Source organism: Penicillium citrinum, assembly GCF_028827155.1.
Source record: "Penicillium citrinum strain IBT 23319 chromosome Unknown utg000002l:1.0-3833315.0:1.0-3834789.0, whole genome shotgun sequence".
NCBI classification, from domain to species: Eukaryota; Fungi; Ascomycota; class Eurotiomycetes; order Eurotiales; family Aspergillaceae; genus Penicillium; species Penicillium citrinum.
Window position 1 is genome coordinate 2,819,719 of NW_026622687.1, and position 16,196 is coordinate 2,835,914.

The window sequence follows — 16,196 nt, forward strand, 5'->3', positions numbered from 1 at the left end:
GCCCTGCGTGCTCGCATCGCATTCACATTCATCTGCTCACAGCAATCGTCTGGATTGATTGATGGTGCTTGTCGCTTGGAACTGAATGCAATACATTGATTCAATCGCGTGAGACCTTTTCAGACTTACCACCCGCACAGATAACCGCTACGACGCGGTGGGACCAGGGTTCCATTTGCGCCGAAGATCTCCGCACCAGACTGTTGCTACACCGTCTACTTACCGAGACTGGCAATTGAGAAGGACAACGCCGTGTATTGAAGATTGATATTACCTGAGGGATCGCGACTTGTGCTCAGGCTCAATGGCGTCTCTTGAGGAAGACGAGGACCGCGACCTTGCGGGTAAATTGCTCCCACTCACTCCCCACATTCGTTTTTGCGACTGACACTCTTTCAAGGTTCTCAAGACGGAAGCTCAGACAACGAAATCGACGATCCTATGCGCGATATTGACGAAAATGACGGAGATAACAATGATGACAATGACAACGATAACGACAATGAACAGGATGGCGATGCCGACGCCGACGCCGACCAAGATCAAGATCAAGACCCGGACAGCCCTTCAAATGCCAGCCAGGCTTCAGAAGGCGCCGGGTTGTCTTCACAGCAGAACCCCCATACAACAAACATGACTTCGCCAGGGAATGGAGATACCTCAACGACACTGGATTCCTTTTCGATCTACCATCCCACTGTCCGCCCTGAATGCTTGACAGCCAAAACCTACGATATCGTTCCTACTACCGCTGCTCCTCACAGCACGTCAATAAATGCGGTTACAGCCACGGCAGACATGCGATGGGTATTCACAGGAGGATCGGATGGGTTTACTCGCAAATTTAATTGGGCTGAGTCAATCAACAGCAAGCTCATGTTGACTGTAGCACAAAGACATCCCTTTGTTGATAGCGTCGTTAAAGCAGGCGTTCTGATGACGTACTGGGAAAACATGGACGGCAACAGCTTATCGCCTGTCTACTCTCTAGCTGCACAGAGCGAGGGTCTCTGGCTGCTCTCGGGCTTAGAATCGGGTGCTATTCGGCTGCAAACATTGCGACATGATGAAGGAAAGGAGATAATTCAGTTGCGACAGCATACATCTGCCGTGTCTTCATTGACTCTGACTTCTGATGAACAATCTTTGCTGTCTGGTAGCTGGGACAAACGTGTCTTTGACTGGGATCTCAATACTGGTCAGGCTAGACGTGCATTTGGAGGAAGTGCAGCTCAAATATGTACGGTACAGATTCGGCCAGAATCCAGCATATCCGTCCCTCAAGATACTATCGACTCGTCACTTCCCAACGGTACATACACGTCCAATTACCAAGCCAGTGGCTTGGACAAGTTCAACGCGATGGACACTGCCCAAGATGCCGGAAACCAGGGGGCGGAGAACCCGCAGGCGGGTTCACCAACTGACTCGCTGTTCGGAGGCGCAGACTCGCTATTTGGAGATGCAGATGGCGGAGCGGCGGATGGCGGGGAGCCATCTGGGGGTGTGTTTGGTGTGGACGAGGATGATGAATTTGGTCGTGCGATGGCCAATGGTGTTCTCGCAGATGCCGATGGCCCCGGTGAAACTGACGCTGATATGCCCCAGCCCGGTACTGCTCCTCTGGTAGAAACGGCCCCCACGAATGCGACGGACAATATTGAGAACGATTCTGAAAGCAAGCCGGAAATTCCCAAGACGGAGGTAACCACTGAGCCAGCACAACCGGTTGTCAATGGACTCCCGAAGGCGGAGGATATGGAAATATCTACGGACCAAAATTTCTCTCAGTCTATGGAAACAGAGCAATCAATAGGAGCGGACACAACATTTCTTGCGGCTTCAATTGATGGTACCATCCGCATATGGGATCGGCGACAACCTGATCCAGTTGCTCGAATCACTCCGCAAAATGCTCCCCCTTGGTGCATGAATGCATGCTGGTCCCCTGATGGAAATTACGTATACGCCGGTCGCCGCAATGGAACCGTCGAGGAGTTCAGTCTGCACAAAGGTCTTCGGGAACCTGAGCGCACATTCAAATTCCCGCAAGGCAGTGGTCCAGTAACTGCTCTCAAGGCGATGCCAAATGGTCGCCACCTTGTCTGGTCAGTTCTATCCTTAATTTTGCTTCTCGAGACATCACTAACTTTGCATAGTGCTTCTCATGATATCCTTCGCCTATATGATCTGCAGCATGAACAAAACGCCCGACACTCCACAGTGCCATTTCTCATCATTCCTGGCCACCGCACGGGCACCATATCTCAATTGTACTATGACAATGCATGTCGGTTCATGATATCTACCAGTGGCAATCGTGGATGGGAGGGCAACACCACGGAAGTTCTTCTGGGTTACGAGATTGGAATACCACAATAGTCGGAGACGAAGGCTTTTAATAGAGGATTTGGACAAAAGCCCTGTTTATCTACGAATTGTATGAGCTGGGAATGATGATACATATTCTTCTTCATCATCGTTAGCTTACTTTCTCAATGGAAGAGGAGACCCTATTGTTCTGATAGAATAGAAAGAGGGAGAAAACACCATTGAAACATGTATTGAATGATCCTACCTATTGTAGATGGTATCTCAAATGCCGAACCAAAAAAAAAAAAACGCCACAGGTCCCAAATCCTCCCGAATGTACAATCGCTCAGATAGACCAAATTCGATATCTCATTTCATCTCGTCGTGATAAAATACGTCATCAAGATCCAAACCAGGACATACTTCACTCTGTTTTGATCGCCATGAGCCAAAAAGTGGATTGCCGGCCCATTTGACGTGGCCGTCACGGTCATTTTGGAAATACACATATGCAGGCTGTTGAACGGGCTCGCCATCAGCAGACTCGGGTCTCACGCCCCACGGCCCAGCCACGAGCCCGCCGAATCCCGGAAGATGGATATTGGGAATATGAGTTCGAGTCTCAATACTCCCACCACCAACATTGTTGACTGTGATTAAATATACAGGCGGTAAGTCAGCCTCTCGTTCTGCACGGAGAGGCATGGGGATCCAAGCTTCATTGTTAAATGAATCCGGCCTATTCTTGTCATGTCTGAGAGGGAGTGGCCTTGATAATAAGACATCATCCAGTCTTTCTGTATCGAGGATCATGCCGGGTGTTTGGACGTAAAGAACGCTATCATATTGCATAAATTGTATCTGTCCGAGACGCAAGAGCTTGGTGTTGGTTGCCGCATATCCATGTGAGGTAGCAGCTGTCATATCGATAGGAAGCAGCCAGATCCCATACTTGATACTAGCAGCACGAAGGAGAGAGAGGGCTGCTGATGCAGACTGACCCAATTTCTTCCCGGACATACGGTCCCATTCCTGTGGATACATAAATAGTCGGTCCTGTACGCTGGTTCCGTTGGTTGCAAGTTGTTTGAAGAATAGGATTGCGGAGCAAATGTCTGATGGATCGGGTACAGAGAGTAGTTGGAGATAAGCGAAATTGCCTAAATTGCCTCGTGATCTTGAACGGCGATCTCGATTCTCTCGAGTGATGTCTTGATCGACATCTAAATCTAAATCTGAATCTGATGCATCTCGCCTCCGGAATGCTGATCCTGAGGAGCCGTGATTTGACTCAGAGACTGGTTCAGGGGGAGGCCGAATAGCATGCTGAATGTTTTTCACTGATTGTTGCTGTAACACGTAGCCCGATAGAAATAGCAGTAGTGTAAAAATGCCCACTACTCCCATCGACACGATAGTAGAGACCGTGGACGAAGTGAGGAGAACCATGGTGCAAAGGAGTCCGACATGGACGATGAAGAAGGAATTGGCAAGATTGGAATGTCAACCATGCGGTTTACCCCCCTCCTTCGCCTTGCCGTTGTCTCAGAGTCAGCCCTAGAGTTGCATGACATCAGGAATTGTTTACAGGGCTTATTTTGGGTTGGCCGTGCGACTATCGATAAGGAAGGTCTTGGCGGTGAGCTACTGTCCGCCTGGCAGTCCCGAGGAATTTCAACTTCACTCCAAAGCATCCCTCCACATTTCGATCATCCGGTCATTGCAGTCATGGCGTCTCATCGCGCTGATGCAAGTACTTTTCTCGACAATCGCGGATATACTGGTCCGCTGGTACGAGGCGTCAATCCGGTGACTTTGTTTGAGAAAGCAGTACGCGACCGGATCACGGACTCCTACTATTGGAAAGAACAATGCTTCGGATTGAACGCTGCTACACTATGCGATCGTGCAGTTGAATTATCCTCCATCGGTGGCACATACGGAGTTTCCGAAAAACCTACGCCTTTCCTTTGCCTCGCGTTCAAACTCCTGCAGCTCAACCCCGATCGCAATGTCATTCTGGAGTATCTTAATTTCACCGACCCGGGCAGCGAAGAGGAAGAAGACAACGGAGTGGTGAAAGATCGTGGTGACTTCAAGTACCTTCGCGCACTTGCGGCCTTTTATGTGCGACTTACGTTTGATGCGGTGGACGTTTACAAGACTCTGGAACCGCTCCTGCTCGATTACCGGAAGTTAAAGCGCAGAATCCGCGATACATTTGCCTTGACATATATGGACCAATTCGTCGATGACCTTCTTACTAAAGACCGTGTCTGCGGTACTAGTCTGTGGAAGCTCCCCCCCGCGACAGCAGCTGGAGGATCTAGATATGTTAGACGAACGAATCAGTCCCCTCCAAGAAGAATTAGAGGAACTTGATCGAGATAGCGATAGTGGGAAGAGCGATAGTGGGAAGAGCGATAGTGGGAAGAGCGATAGTGGGAAGAGCGATAGTGGGAAGAGCGATAACGATCGTGAGCACAGTGGCAATGAATCTGCCGGGAAAGGAAATGAAGAAGACGATTGATTGTCGACTTCTGTCTTTGCTTTTTCTATTCACTATGGGGCTTATTTGATAGCCTTAAGGGGACGCGCGCCCGATACTTGCTTCCAGTGCAGGTACAACTTGAGACGGCTCGCGAATCCCGTCCAGCCTCTTGTTGAAGTACTATGGGAGATGTATCAAAAGACCCAACCGATCATTTCCCTTACGGCATGATAAGGAGTTTTCATCTCAATCGTTGGGTGTGAAGTGGACTCCAGGCGACTCCAGACAATCCCGTGGCCACTACCCGAGTCGTGCTGCTCTGTCACCTGGACATCAAAATGAAGTGCTGTCAGGACCTGATTTTAGGTTCAAGAGTCGCAAACATGTACTATAAGACATTGAAAATATTGTCATACATCACGATTAGACTAATCACGGAAACAATGTACACAAGTTCACTTCTTCAAAATCCTTGCTTTCGATGCCACTTCTCTTTCCATCCTTCATACCACGGACTATCATCCAAAGTGGCTACCTCCCAATATTTGGGAACAAGCCCATTTTCTTCTTGTTCTTTTGCCCATTCTTCCAACTTTGGTAGAATGACATGCTGAACATGCCATACACCTTTGTATTCCATGAGGCTCTTCTTTCCCTCTTTCACAACCTTAGCCACCAAGGCCGGGATGCCGGGCTCGTCGCGGAACTCTGTAATTGGGCTGAAAACAGCCTTGAAATTGAACACAATGGACGCGGAAAGTGGAAGACGTCGAAGAGTCTGCCAGTCCACCCGCAACGTACAGTCTTCAATGCTGAGGCCAGGGTCTTGGTATTTCCGAAGTTCCTCGTGTGGATCTCCTGGGGGCATATACAATGGCTCTCCTACTTCAAGACTCCATGAGCCTCGTTGGATCGGCTTTTCTGTGGGCATCTTGGTGAAGAAGCTAAAATAATCCCAACTAGATCAGCTCTATGTCAGTGTTGTGACTGCGGAGGTACGCACCGGTCCATTGAAAACTGCATTTTTTCCTTGTAATCCGGGATCGGTGCATGGATCTGATGCAATTGTTTCCCGATTTTCGAAGCAACATTCCAACCAAGTGCCGAGCAAATAACAGCCGCACGCAGGAAATAAAATCCCGTCTCGTCATCTCTCAGCATAAGGGCAAAATCTTCGGGCACATTGTCAAGAAGGATTTCCAGCGGTGGCTTGGATCGAATATCTTGCTCGGTGTTGAGGATGCGATTTTTCAAGATCCGCTTGTCTATCAATGTGAAATGCTGCGGGTACCTGGCACATATGTATTGCAAGACCATCTCCATGAGCTCTTTGCATGCTAATTCAGATCCGGGAAGAGCATCAAGGACTGCTTTTCCATTTTTCGCGAAGAGATCTTTACGCTGGGCGATGCGGCTTTTGTACGTGCTCTCAAGCTCGATCCACCAATCAGTTTCCAATTTTGTCAATGCTATTCATCTTGTCAACTTTGACGGGGTCTTGTCATCGGAATTGATACTGGAACATACACATAGTTTGGTGGTATGACCATCGAAAAGGGCGATATGGACGAGGCAATGCTTTGTCAAGTTGGTGCTCAGGGTAGGGCTGAGGCAATGGAACTCCACTCAAAGTTGCATAATCCGGAAAATCTCCTAGGGCTTTCACATCGTCGATGGAGAACCCCGTCGGCGTGTACAGATGACCTGGGCTAGTCCTATAATCTTTTGTCATGGGCAAGATGTTCTGGCGCATTTCAGATTCATCGACTGCTTTCCAGCGGATGACAGCTCTTTTTTGTCGGAGGAGAGCCTCTCTACGTGACGGTGGAAGAGCATGGTTATAGCTTTGTGGTGAAGAGGTGCTGTTGGCTTGCTTTTTGTCTGGGGATATGGATCGTGGTGGGGTCTTAGCGGTAGAGTCCTTGCGGCCGCGTAGGGATTGTCTGTTTAGGAAGGCCTTTTTGTATGAGTAGTTGATGATGAAATAGACTGCAGTGGCGGCGAGAAAGACAAGCCCGACTTGGGAGGCACTATTTAGACGCTTCAGGAAATCCATGATAATCTACTTCTTGCGCTTTGGGCATAAAATGGAGGTCGTATCTTTTTAATTCAGTTTCGTGACTTTTATAGTCTGTCGTTGCGTGTCGGGAATGTGATCTAGGTATCTTAGAGGATATTGAAGTTCATGATCGGGCTAAGGGTTGCGCCTGGTAGGATAATACATTCGTTGTAAGGAGTAAAGATGGCGCGTACTTATACTGTGACTTCAGTAGAGATAACGACTTTGAAGATCATGAAGCTTTGTGTTACACATAGACCAGAAGCGGGGAAGCTCTAATTGAAAGACTATGACATCGTATACGCAAAGGATATCTTTTCTGCATTACTGGGATGGTCGGATTACCTTTTCCATGTTTGGGCACAAATTACAGATCGACCTGAGAGCGTTCACATTCGATGGACCTGGACAGATTAATGATGCACTGAACTAGATCACATATGTAGCTGCATTGAGACGACATCTTATCAACGGATCTCTTGCACTTTTGGGATCGCAAAACCATACGGGTACTCCTGTAGGCATGATAACAGTATGTTGGCTAACATCATTTCAAAGTCCCCCCAGAGGCTTTCAGTTTTCATTCACTGTAAAATTTGTTTCATGATCTATCAAATAACCAAAGGAGGTTCTCAATGCGATTCAACTTCTGCCACTAGCAGTAAAGATAAGAGACGCTGGATTGTTTATACAGAAAGGGAACATCGACTTCGCCATACCCGAAGCGGTAAAAAGTTCCAGTCTACGGGGGCGACGTATAAAAAGAAGAGGCATCATTAATGAATCCCAAAAACTATATTCCCCTCATGACCCGGAGCCACTCTCAAGGATCTAGATACACATTTTTAGCGGCATTTCTTGTGAAGCTGGCTGCCAAAATCACAGCGCTCTTTCAATGATAGGTTTCAAAACTATAACATTCAAATGCCAGATATGCTTGGAAGTAAGCAGGTCTTTTTAGGCAGTAGATGTACGACCTGGGCTTGAATAAAAAGGATGACTCGGTCCTTTATCGTTTTCGGTTCTGAATGATATACCTATCAGTATCAGTCTTAGGTGCGGTGCAGGTACCTACCTGCACGGTACCTAGACAAGTATTGTACATGCCAGAAACACAAATCCCTGGTTGCTGCCGAGATAACCTTGAAGGTATCCACATTCTGCAAGCTTAAGTAGCGTCTAGTTTAACGAGACGACCCTTCGATGTTGAGGAGGTTAATAAGAGAATAAGCTTTGTTTCGACTCGATCAATTGTTCACAGCTCTTTTGCGGGCTTCATTTCCTCCAGTGGCTCCATGCAATATGTTAGGTCCTCATACCATATCGACCAGAGTGTAGGAGAAAAACGGCCCAACTTCATGTTGACAAAAACCTCTCGATTCTAGTACACTAAACGCCAACATGATTGCCTAAATCATGGGTTGAATACTTAACACATCTTGTGGCTTAAGATATTGAGCCTTACCGGCGTGATGCGGCACTACTAGAAATGACCGCCGCAGAAGTTTTGATAGAACGAATCGCGCATGTGCGTAAGCGCAGCTAGAGTTTCGCCCATAATTCAGATTTATGTTGTCCGAACGATCCTCTTGAATGTAAGATTGAAATTCCTTTTCTATAATCGCACTTGAGTCACTTACGGTTCCTCCAAACAAGATTTCATCCATCGCCCCAAAATGCTTGACTAAGCCTGATGCTGGAAGTGCAAACTCTACAAGACTGCCCAGACCACGCCCAGCCTTTTGTTGTTGCCATCACTGCGGGGTGCTTATCAGGAATGCTTGGAGCTGCTTTCCAGTGATCGGTCAATCTGCCATTGATAATGAAAATCCATCTTGATAGCCCCAATCGGGGTTACCTTCCAGGGGCACTTGTTCGAGGCGAGGTCGAGCTGGGTCCGGATACTGATACAGAGCAAGGAACCCTCAGTATCGTTTTCTCTGGACGATCGATGATTGAATTGAGCGCATGGAGTGTTGGTCCGGGCGACTATGGAAGAAGCACACAATACCTTGTCAACACGAAAACGGTACTTTGCAATGGCTCTTCATGCTACACAGACATGCCAGCTGGGGGCTATGCGTTTCTATTTACTTTCCCCTCCAGGGCTCACAGTGCACTTGGCCAGTCAATTTGGCCAGAGTCAATGAAGTATGGCAATCCAAAAACCTGGTCCAATTACACTGCTTTGGACTTACTACCACGATCGCTCTCCTATACAGGTGGTTCTATATTATCTGCCACTATAGAGTACCGCTTAGATGCCAAGTGGGTTTCGAAAACGCGACAAGAAAGGAAGTCTGTTGTACTACCTTTTGATACATACAGATCTGAGGCTATTCCTCATGGCATACCAGTCGCGGCTACGGATCAATTTAAGATCAAGAATAAACAACTTGAAGAATGTCACCGCTATTCGGGGAGCTTCGTGGACAGAGTTCACATGGCACTAGGCTCCGAAGGAATCAGCACGAAAACGAAGTTCAAAATTCAAACAAAAATTGGAACAGTAATTGTTCAAGGCACAGTTCCTACAGTGGAGCTTCGTGTATTATACCCCTTTCAAAAGCCAGCCAGTGGAGATATACCAGTCCGACTTCGGTTTTTGAGTGTTCACTTAGAAAGGATTACGTCTGTCCGCACTCCTCGCCGTGCATCTTCACATACCAACACAGTTCATTTTGGTACAAGTGACTCTTTGGATTTGATCTTACCGGAGGAGATAGGACTTGATATCAGTGACTGCTTAGGGCTAAGGACCAATGATATGCCTTACGATCTTTACACCTTCAATGTCCGTCAAACTCACAGGCTAGGGCTATCTTTCATTGTTGAATGCATGGGAAATCGATTTGAGTTCCAAAAAAAGATAGATCTAGCTATCCTCTCACCTTTCTATGAAGAAACTCCTCCAAGCTTTACGGAGACCTGGCTACAGTTCTGACAATAGGATGAATGTACCGTACTTTCGTCCTATCATTTTCGGCTTTCAAATCTAGCTCTATAGTAAACAAGAATAGTGACAGTTTCAATTTCAAACCATTGAATATATTGGAGGACCTGAAGTCCATTTAATACTCCAACCTCAGTCAAGTTCAACTAGCCTGTAGCTCAACCTGTTCCGAATGGGCTTCCTTCTCCACCTTGAGGTCCTCAACGTTCTCGACACCGGCTAACCCAAGTGTCTCATTGATCCTCTGCATGCGAATACGGTCCGCCTCGGCGATACTATCCATAGCACCACCGAAAAAGACATCCAGCTCCTCGAGGGTCTTATCCTTAGTTTCGGGAGCAAACTTCCAGATGAACAGTCCTCCCAGACCACTGAAAATTGCAAAGAAAATGTAAGTGCCATACTTCATGGACTTTAGCATGTCTTTGGTCGTCAACCCGATCACGAAGTTGAACATCCAGTTTGTAGATGCAACAATGGATACACCACGAGAACGCTGGCTATTTGGGAAAATCTCTTGAGTCAAAACCCAAGCCACGGGCCCTATAATCGATCACTCATTCATTAGTATCCAAATAAAGGCCTTGAACAAACGTTACACGTACCCCAAGAGTAAGCGAAGTTTATGGCGAACAGCCAGATAAACGCAATTGCCACCCATCCCTGTGGCTTTGCAAGGCCTTGGTTCAGGTTCCATTTATCCTCATATATACCTTCAACAATTGCAACAACAATATGGCACAGGAACATCCCAGTGGCGCCAGCAATCAAAAACGTCTTCCGACCAAATTTATCCAAGAACAACACGGAAGGCAGAGTGAAAATAATCTGCAAAATACCAGTGACCCCGGTAGCTAGAAGTGTTGTTTTTGTGGAAGAGAAACCAAAGCTGCTGAAAATCTGCGGTGCATAATATAAGACGGCGTTGATACCCGTAAACTGTTGGAAGATCATGGTCCAGCAGCCTATCACTAGGCGTTTGAACATGTTAGGCGCGAATAAAGCCTTCCAAGGAGCGAGTGGGCCGCCAGCACCAATGGCTTCTCTTTCTGTTTCCTCATCGAACATAACAGCAGCTTTGATTTCGAGAAACTCTGCTCTGACGACTGGATCGGTTGCAGGTAGACGGCGAAGTTTTGACAGTGATGAAAGAGCTTCTTCCTCGCGGTGCTTCATCATGAGCCATCGAGGGGAGAATGGGAAAAAGAACATCCCGAAGAATAGGATCCAGGCGGGTATGATCTGTAGCCCCAGCGGGAGTCTCCAGGAGATTGTCTTCTGGCCGAGGCAAGTGTGCCCATGATTCTGGGCTACGTTATATGTGCCGTCGGGGAGGTAGGGGTTGGAAATTCCTTCCGGCCTACATGTAGTACCGCCAACATACTGCATACCATAATCAAGCCAAAAAGAAATAGCAGTGCCGATAGTGATCGAAAGTTGTTGCAGAGAAACCAGAGATCCACGCAACTCGGGCGGAGCAATCTCGGCTTGGTAAAGGGGAATAACCATACTGAACATGCCAATGCCAATACCACCAATGATACGACCAGCAAAGAAGTAAGCTGGATTCTGAGCACCAGTCTGCAGGCCAGTTCCAAGGGTAAAGACAACGACTGCCACCATCATAGCGTACTTTCGGGAAATTCGATCCGCAAGGACGCCGTTGATTAGGGCACCGAGCCAAGCACCCAGTTCTAAAGCAGCGACGAGCCAGCCCTGTATAGTAGAGCCCATGAAAAGAGGAAAATGATTTTGGAAATTCTCCATCACAAGGATGGGACCCATCACGCCCTGGTCGTAACCATACATGATACATCCTAGCGAGGCGAAAAGACAGGTAGAGAAGACATAAGGATTCTTTAGCATACCAACAATGCCATGGGCCTTCTCCGCATTATTACGGCCAACCACCGATTGACTGGCCACCATATTGTATGTCAAATTCGAGAACGAGAATTAATATTGAGTGTTATATCGGATCTGTATGATAAAGAAGTAGCCACACATACTATTAAGAAAGGAATCTGAACATTCCTGAGTGGGTAAAGTGCAATTTTATACTCTTTTCTTCATGTATGTGGGCTTTTCACCTTTTACGCTGTGAACCTCTTTCCAGAAACCATTCGCACTTCGTTTTCAGACTTCGAATTCCATGGCGCAAGTCATACGGCTATCAATTGGCTAAATGGATCCTGAGCTACCAGATACTAATGACTCTGTGGGTTAGACTCGGAGAAAGATGCTAGTTGGATGTGCCATGTTGTAAACATGGGGGCATACTTGAGGAGCTAGTAAACGCCACCAAGCTTTTGTGGCCGCGTAGAAGCAATTCTGGCCCAAGATTTGGCGTTACTTGGGCTGCCCTTGCGCCAATCCTGCCATGCCTATTGGTTATCAAAGACATCTCATGGCCGCTTAAGCCTTTATGTCCGGGGTGTTATCTAGTGCTTACGGGGCACTCGGGGATAAGCATGGTGCGGAGATTTGAACCAAAGCCCTAGAAGATTTTGGTCAATTATGCATGACTTATGTGGAGGAATTCCACTAGCTTTTCATAATCTGGAGAACTCATTCTCTTGTTCGCACCATGACATGAGTTGATCTTGTGATATAGATCTCGAAAAGTTCAGTCTGGCATCTTGACAATCTTTTCAGTGTTTACAGTACATGCTGATAGTACTCGGAAATTCCAAAACAATACTTTGAATGAACGAGTGAATGATATGAAGTATTAGGGTATAGGGGGGGTCACAATTTGAAGTCACATCGGCGTGCTGTTTCATTGGTGTTTTCTATGCCCGTGCCTACTCTAGATACAGCATGGCGTCAGGTATCACTGGAACGTAGAACGATTCCTGGAAACATATCCATCTCATCGAACACTACTAGTTCATGTCGAGGGTCTGATTCCGCGAATATGATCAGCATCAACATTTCGGGTCAATTTTCCCAACCACAACCCTTTCGTGTGAATGGCACGTCGGATGATTATCGGCATACAGAACCATGACTACTGTCAAATATGCCAGAAGTCGGTGCCCGAGACGTAGAAGGATGCGTGGCTTTTCAGCCACTATCCTTCGGACCAAGTTTTAGCAGTCATACCCTGAACACGGAGTAGTATTTTGCCAGTCCCGGTGAGACTCGCGAAGGCAAATCCGGGGATGATTCAAAATCGGGCACGGCTTTTTCTGGGGCTAAAGTGCGGGGATGAAAGGGGCTAGTAGTGAATTGATCATGGTGATATTTTCTTCTCGGCGGATCAAGTTCCCATAGATGCCGACTCTTCCGGATCGAAGAGATACTACTAAACATCGGTATAGCACTATGCGTTCCGAGAGGGGCTTCGGTCTTTTATTGGGCCAATCGAAGGAAATGTATGCAGTCACGCAATTCTCACCTAGCCAGAACTAACATTAGGGAATGCTTCGCAACCGACGAGACGAATTAACTATGTCTAGCAAAATACAGAACAACTACAACTACCATTATTAGTCTTAATCTATGGATGTCAGCACTGTGGGATGCATTAATTGCATATCACTTCGGGGCATTTTGTAGGTATCCACTGAGTAAGGTCGGCACTGACTGTAGATAGATCCATTAATACTGTCCAAGTTGAAACCAGCACCTATTACTGTATCATACCATCCTTAAACAGTTAAGGCCACAGGCCTGCATCACAAATTTCCCCTGCCATTTGTCTTCCGAGCATAGTTCTTGTCCATTTGGAAGGCGTCCACTTGATACTTCTTGAATTGTCTAGTCGGAACATCCGCCATGAACATCAGATCCAGCTCCTCATAGGAGCGATCCTTCGTTTCAGGCAAGCGAAAGAAAGCCCACATGACAGACATTAGGGCAAAGACAAACCAGAAAAATCCAGTCTTTCCTATCCATAGAGTTAGCCGAGCGACATATTATCGTGGAAAGAACATGACAAATAGTGCTTAACTATCGAAAGTGTATATATACCTTTCCAGTTCCAGGCCGAAGGATTCATCATATAAGGCTGAATCACATTCGCAATGATCTGTGCCGCGTAGTAGGCATTACGAGCCAGAACAATAGTCTTAGAGCGCAAGCGAGTAGACGAGACTTCAGCCGGTATAGCCCAGCCAATAGGACCAACAGTAAGAGAAAATGTAAAAAGCCAGACTAGACACAGCGCTGATTGAACCCATTTCACTTTTGAATTGGAGATCGGTATTGCGAGTACTCCAATTATGAACAGCCATAAAGCCATTCCTGACATACCAGAAACGTAAAGTGTACGGCGCCCAATACGACACATGAGAGACCATGACATAAGTGTCCCTATAAATGCAATTGCTGTACCACCTAGATTTAACTTGTAAGACTGCTCAGAGCTCAGGCCAGCTTGTTGGAAAAAGTAAGTGGCCGAGTAGGCAAATTGCGCTCCGCAGGTGATCTGGCCTAAGAAGGTGACGATAGCAATCTCCGTGCGTCGCAGGTCAATTCCTTGGAAACAATTCAAGTATGATGTTCCTTGTGAGACACTGCATTCGAGATTATTTGTGTAGATCATGAGAGCGACTATAGGCTTAGAATATGATATCTCGGACCTTGTCATAAGTCTAAGTACACTCTTCTCAGCATCGGCATATCGTCCCTTACGAACGAGATACCATGGAGATTCGGGCATAAATAGTGCAGCAATCCCGAGAGTGGGAATCCAAACCCATTGGAGTCCAAAAGTCATACGCCACGCCCAGTCGTCTCCTCGTTTGATGAGACTCTGAAGAACGCCGGCAGCTATGAACTGTCCACTAGCGAAGCACAGATTGGTGTAGGCTGTGAGGTACGCTCTTAGGGGCAATGGGCAAAGCTCAGAGGCATAAGCAGGGCCGATTGTTGCAAATATACCCCAAGGCACACTAAATTGTTTCATATCCATCAGTACTCTTTTTCACCAAATGTGTTCATTACCAGCACAAATGTTATGAGATCCTGACACTGAGTCTACACTTACCCACAGAGAACCTGACCAGCAGTTTGAAGTCCAACAGTCATCCCAAAAAAAGATATAAAGACGCACAAAGCCATAAGTACTATACCAAGCATGAATGCCGTCCTATAACCAAAGTGCCCAATAATAAAGCCATTCGCAAGAGCACCAACAATAGCACCAACCTGCGAGCCACTACTCATGGCACTTTGCCATCCAGCAGATATCTGGTATGTACCGGTGGCAGAATCAATTGTACCGAAGCGACGGGCATAGGTTGGGTACGCGTAGAGAGAGTTGATGAGAGCCGTGTCGTAACCTTCCATGATTATGGAAAGCGAGATGAGCAGTGACCAGGCTACAGCCCAAGGGTAAGCCTTCAGAGCTGATCGGACTGTCAAGGAGTGTTCGTGGGTATTCGCTGCGCGGGCATCTTCAAAGGTAGCATGCCATTGTCCAGACTCGCCGAGAACTCCTTCGGATCGCGTACCGTGCTTTGTAGTAGGTCTCATTGTCTCTTCATATTTGCAGGTATTTGATTTCACTTCCCCCATCATTTGGTTGTTTTGGTTGCTTGGATCTGGTGATTGGGGTGTTAGTGTCAGCATGAAGACAGACGAGACAGTAAGGTGATTCAAATGCTTCCGACCTTCAGGCCTAGAGCTCTCCTTACAGCTCTACTGTTCAGCAACCCAGGCGAACATTTCAAGACTCAGATTGGCTATCCTGGTCACGGCTGGAATGTTGGTCACACCTTCAACCCAATCAGCGACTCTTCGTCTCATCAAGAATTCCTTTTAGTCTGTCATAAACAGGAACTGCTGCCAGGAGTTCCATCAGAAGATATGAAATACAGGCCAGCAGCTCACGGTGATTTTGACGAAAGTGGACCGTAAAGTTCACTGATATTGGCTCGGTCGAGGTGTAATGGCGTCGACCTAAATCTCATTGAACTTCGCACAGCAAGATCGATATCTAAACTCACTGGAACATTCGTAGTCTCTCCAAAACTAGCTTACACATGATTCGCGTGAACCCGCATCATTGGCCTGGCGAGATCTAATGCCAAGCATCTCAGATCTACAGATCTACGATGATATTCTGGCGGCGATCAAAGGTGGAAACCAGTATCCCCATGAGTTGATTAAGGATGTTGATCATGGTAGAACAATACTTAATGTGTACCAGGAACTTAGAATCTTAGACATGTGAATTAAGAGAAAAGCAAAAGCTGGCTGAATAGTACAGAATGTTAAGAGACACTTCACAATTAGGAACGAGATCGAGAAGCTTGAGACATGGTAGAGGGGATGGCGACTAGGAGTAAAAAGAATATGTATGTACTCGAGGCAAAGAAAGTCACACGGGCTGGCGCCATCAGCCGGTATGTATGCAAAGGATAATGTATGAT

The 16,196-nt window shown here is 46.9% G+C and overlaps 7 protein-coding genes across 7 annotated transcripts; 3 read left to right on the forward strand and 4 right to left on the reverse strand.

Annotated features, from left to right (window-relative positions):
• Positions 1-304: 304 nt before the first annotated feature.
• Positions 305-2,382, forward strand: N7469_002873 (WD40 repeat domain-containing protein; the record flags this gene model as incomplete). Its single annotated transcript, XM_056641793.1, has 3 exons — positions 305-344; positions 401-2,108; positions 2,160-2,382. 3 exons carry the CDS (start codon positions 305-307, stop codon positions 2,380-2,382), a joined length of 1,971 nt encoding a protein of 656 aa, XP_056504287.1.
• Positions 2,383-2,682: 300 nt separating this feature from the next.
• Positions 2,683-3,762, reverse strand: N7469_002874 (uncharacterized protein; the record flags this gene model as incomplete). The annotated part of the gene is made up of 1 exon (XM_056641794.1): positions 2,683-3,762. One exon carries the CDS (start codon positions 3,760-3,762, stop codon positions 2,683-2,685), a length of 1,080 nt encoding a protein of 359 aa, XP_056504288.1.
• An 18-nt stretch (positions 3,763-3,780) lies between these two features.
• Positions 3,781-4,843, forward strand: N7469_002875 (PRP38 family protein; the record flags this gene model as incomplete). Its single annotated transcript, XM_056641795.1, has 2 exons — positions 3,781-4,594; positions 4,644-4,843. 2 exons carry the CDS (start codon positions 3,781-3,783, stop codon positions 4,841-4,843), a joined length of 1,014 nt encoding a protein of 337 aa, XP_056504289.1.
• Positions 4,844-5,267: 424 nt separating this feature from the next.
• Positions 5,268-6,860, reverse strand: N7469_002876 (heme-dependent oxidative N-demethylase family protein; the record flags this gene model as incomplete). The annotated part of the gene is made up of 3 exons (XM_056641796.1): positions 5,268-5,748; positions 5,808-6,273; positions 6,332-6,860. The coding sequence occupies 3 exons, from the start codon at positions 6,858-6,860 to the stop codon at positions 5,268-5,270; spliced, it is 1,476 nt and encodes a 491-aa protein (XP_056504290.1).
• Positions 6,861-8,685: 1,825 nt separating this feature from the next.
• N7469_002877 (uncharacterized protein) lies at positions 8,686-9,807 on the forward strand (the record flags this gene model as incomplete). The annotated part of the gene is made up of 1 exon (XM_056641797.1): positions 8,686-9,807. The coding sequence occupies one exon, from the start codon at positions 8,686-8,688 to the stop codon at positions 9,805-9,807; it is 1,122 nt and encodes a 373-aa protein (XP_056504291.1).
• Positions 9,808-9,958: 151 nt separating this feature from the next.
• On the reverse strand, positions 9,959-11,745 carry N7469_002878 (sugar porter family MFS transporter; the record flags this gene model as incomplete). Its single annotated transcript, XM_056641798.1, has 2 exons — positions 9,959-10,359; positions 10,422-11,745. 2 exons carry the CDS (start codon positions 11,743-11,745, stop codon positions 9,959-9,961), a joined length of 1,725 nt encoding a protein of 574 aa, XP_056504292.1.
• A 1,751-nt stretch (positions 11,746-13,496) lies between these two features.
• On the reverse strand, positions 13,497-15,297 carry N7469_002879 (general substrate transporter; the record flags this gene model as incomplete). Its single annotated transcript, XM_056641799.1, has 3 exons — positions 13,497-13,708; positions 13,792-14,714; positions 14,810-15,297. 3 exons carry the CDS (start codon positions 15,295-15,297, stop codon positions 13,497-13,499), a joined length of 1,623 nt encoding a protein of 540 aa, XP_056504293.1.
• Positions 15,298-16,196: the final 899 nt, after the last annotated feature.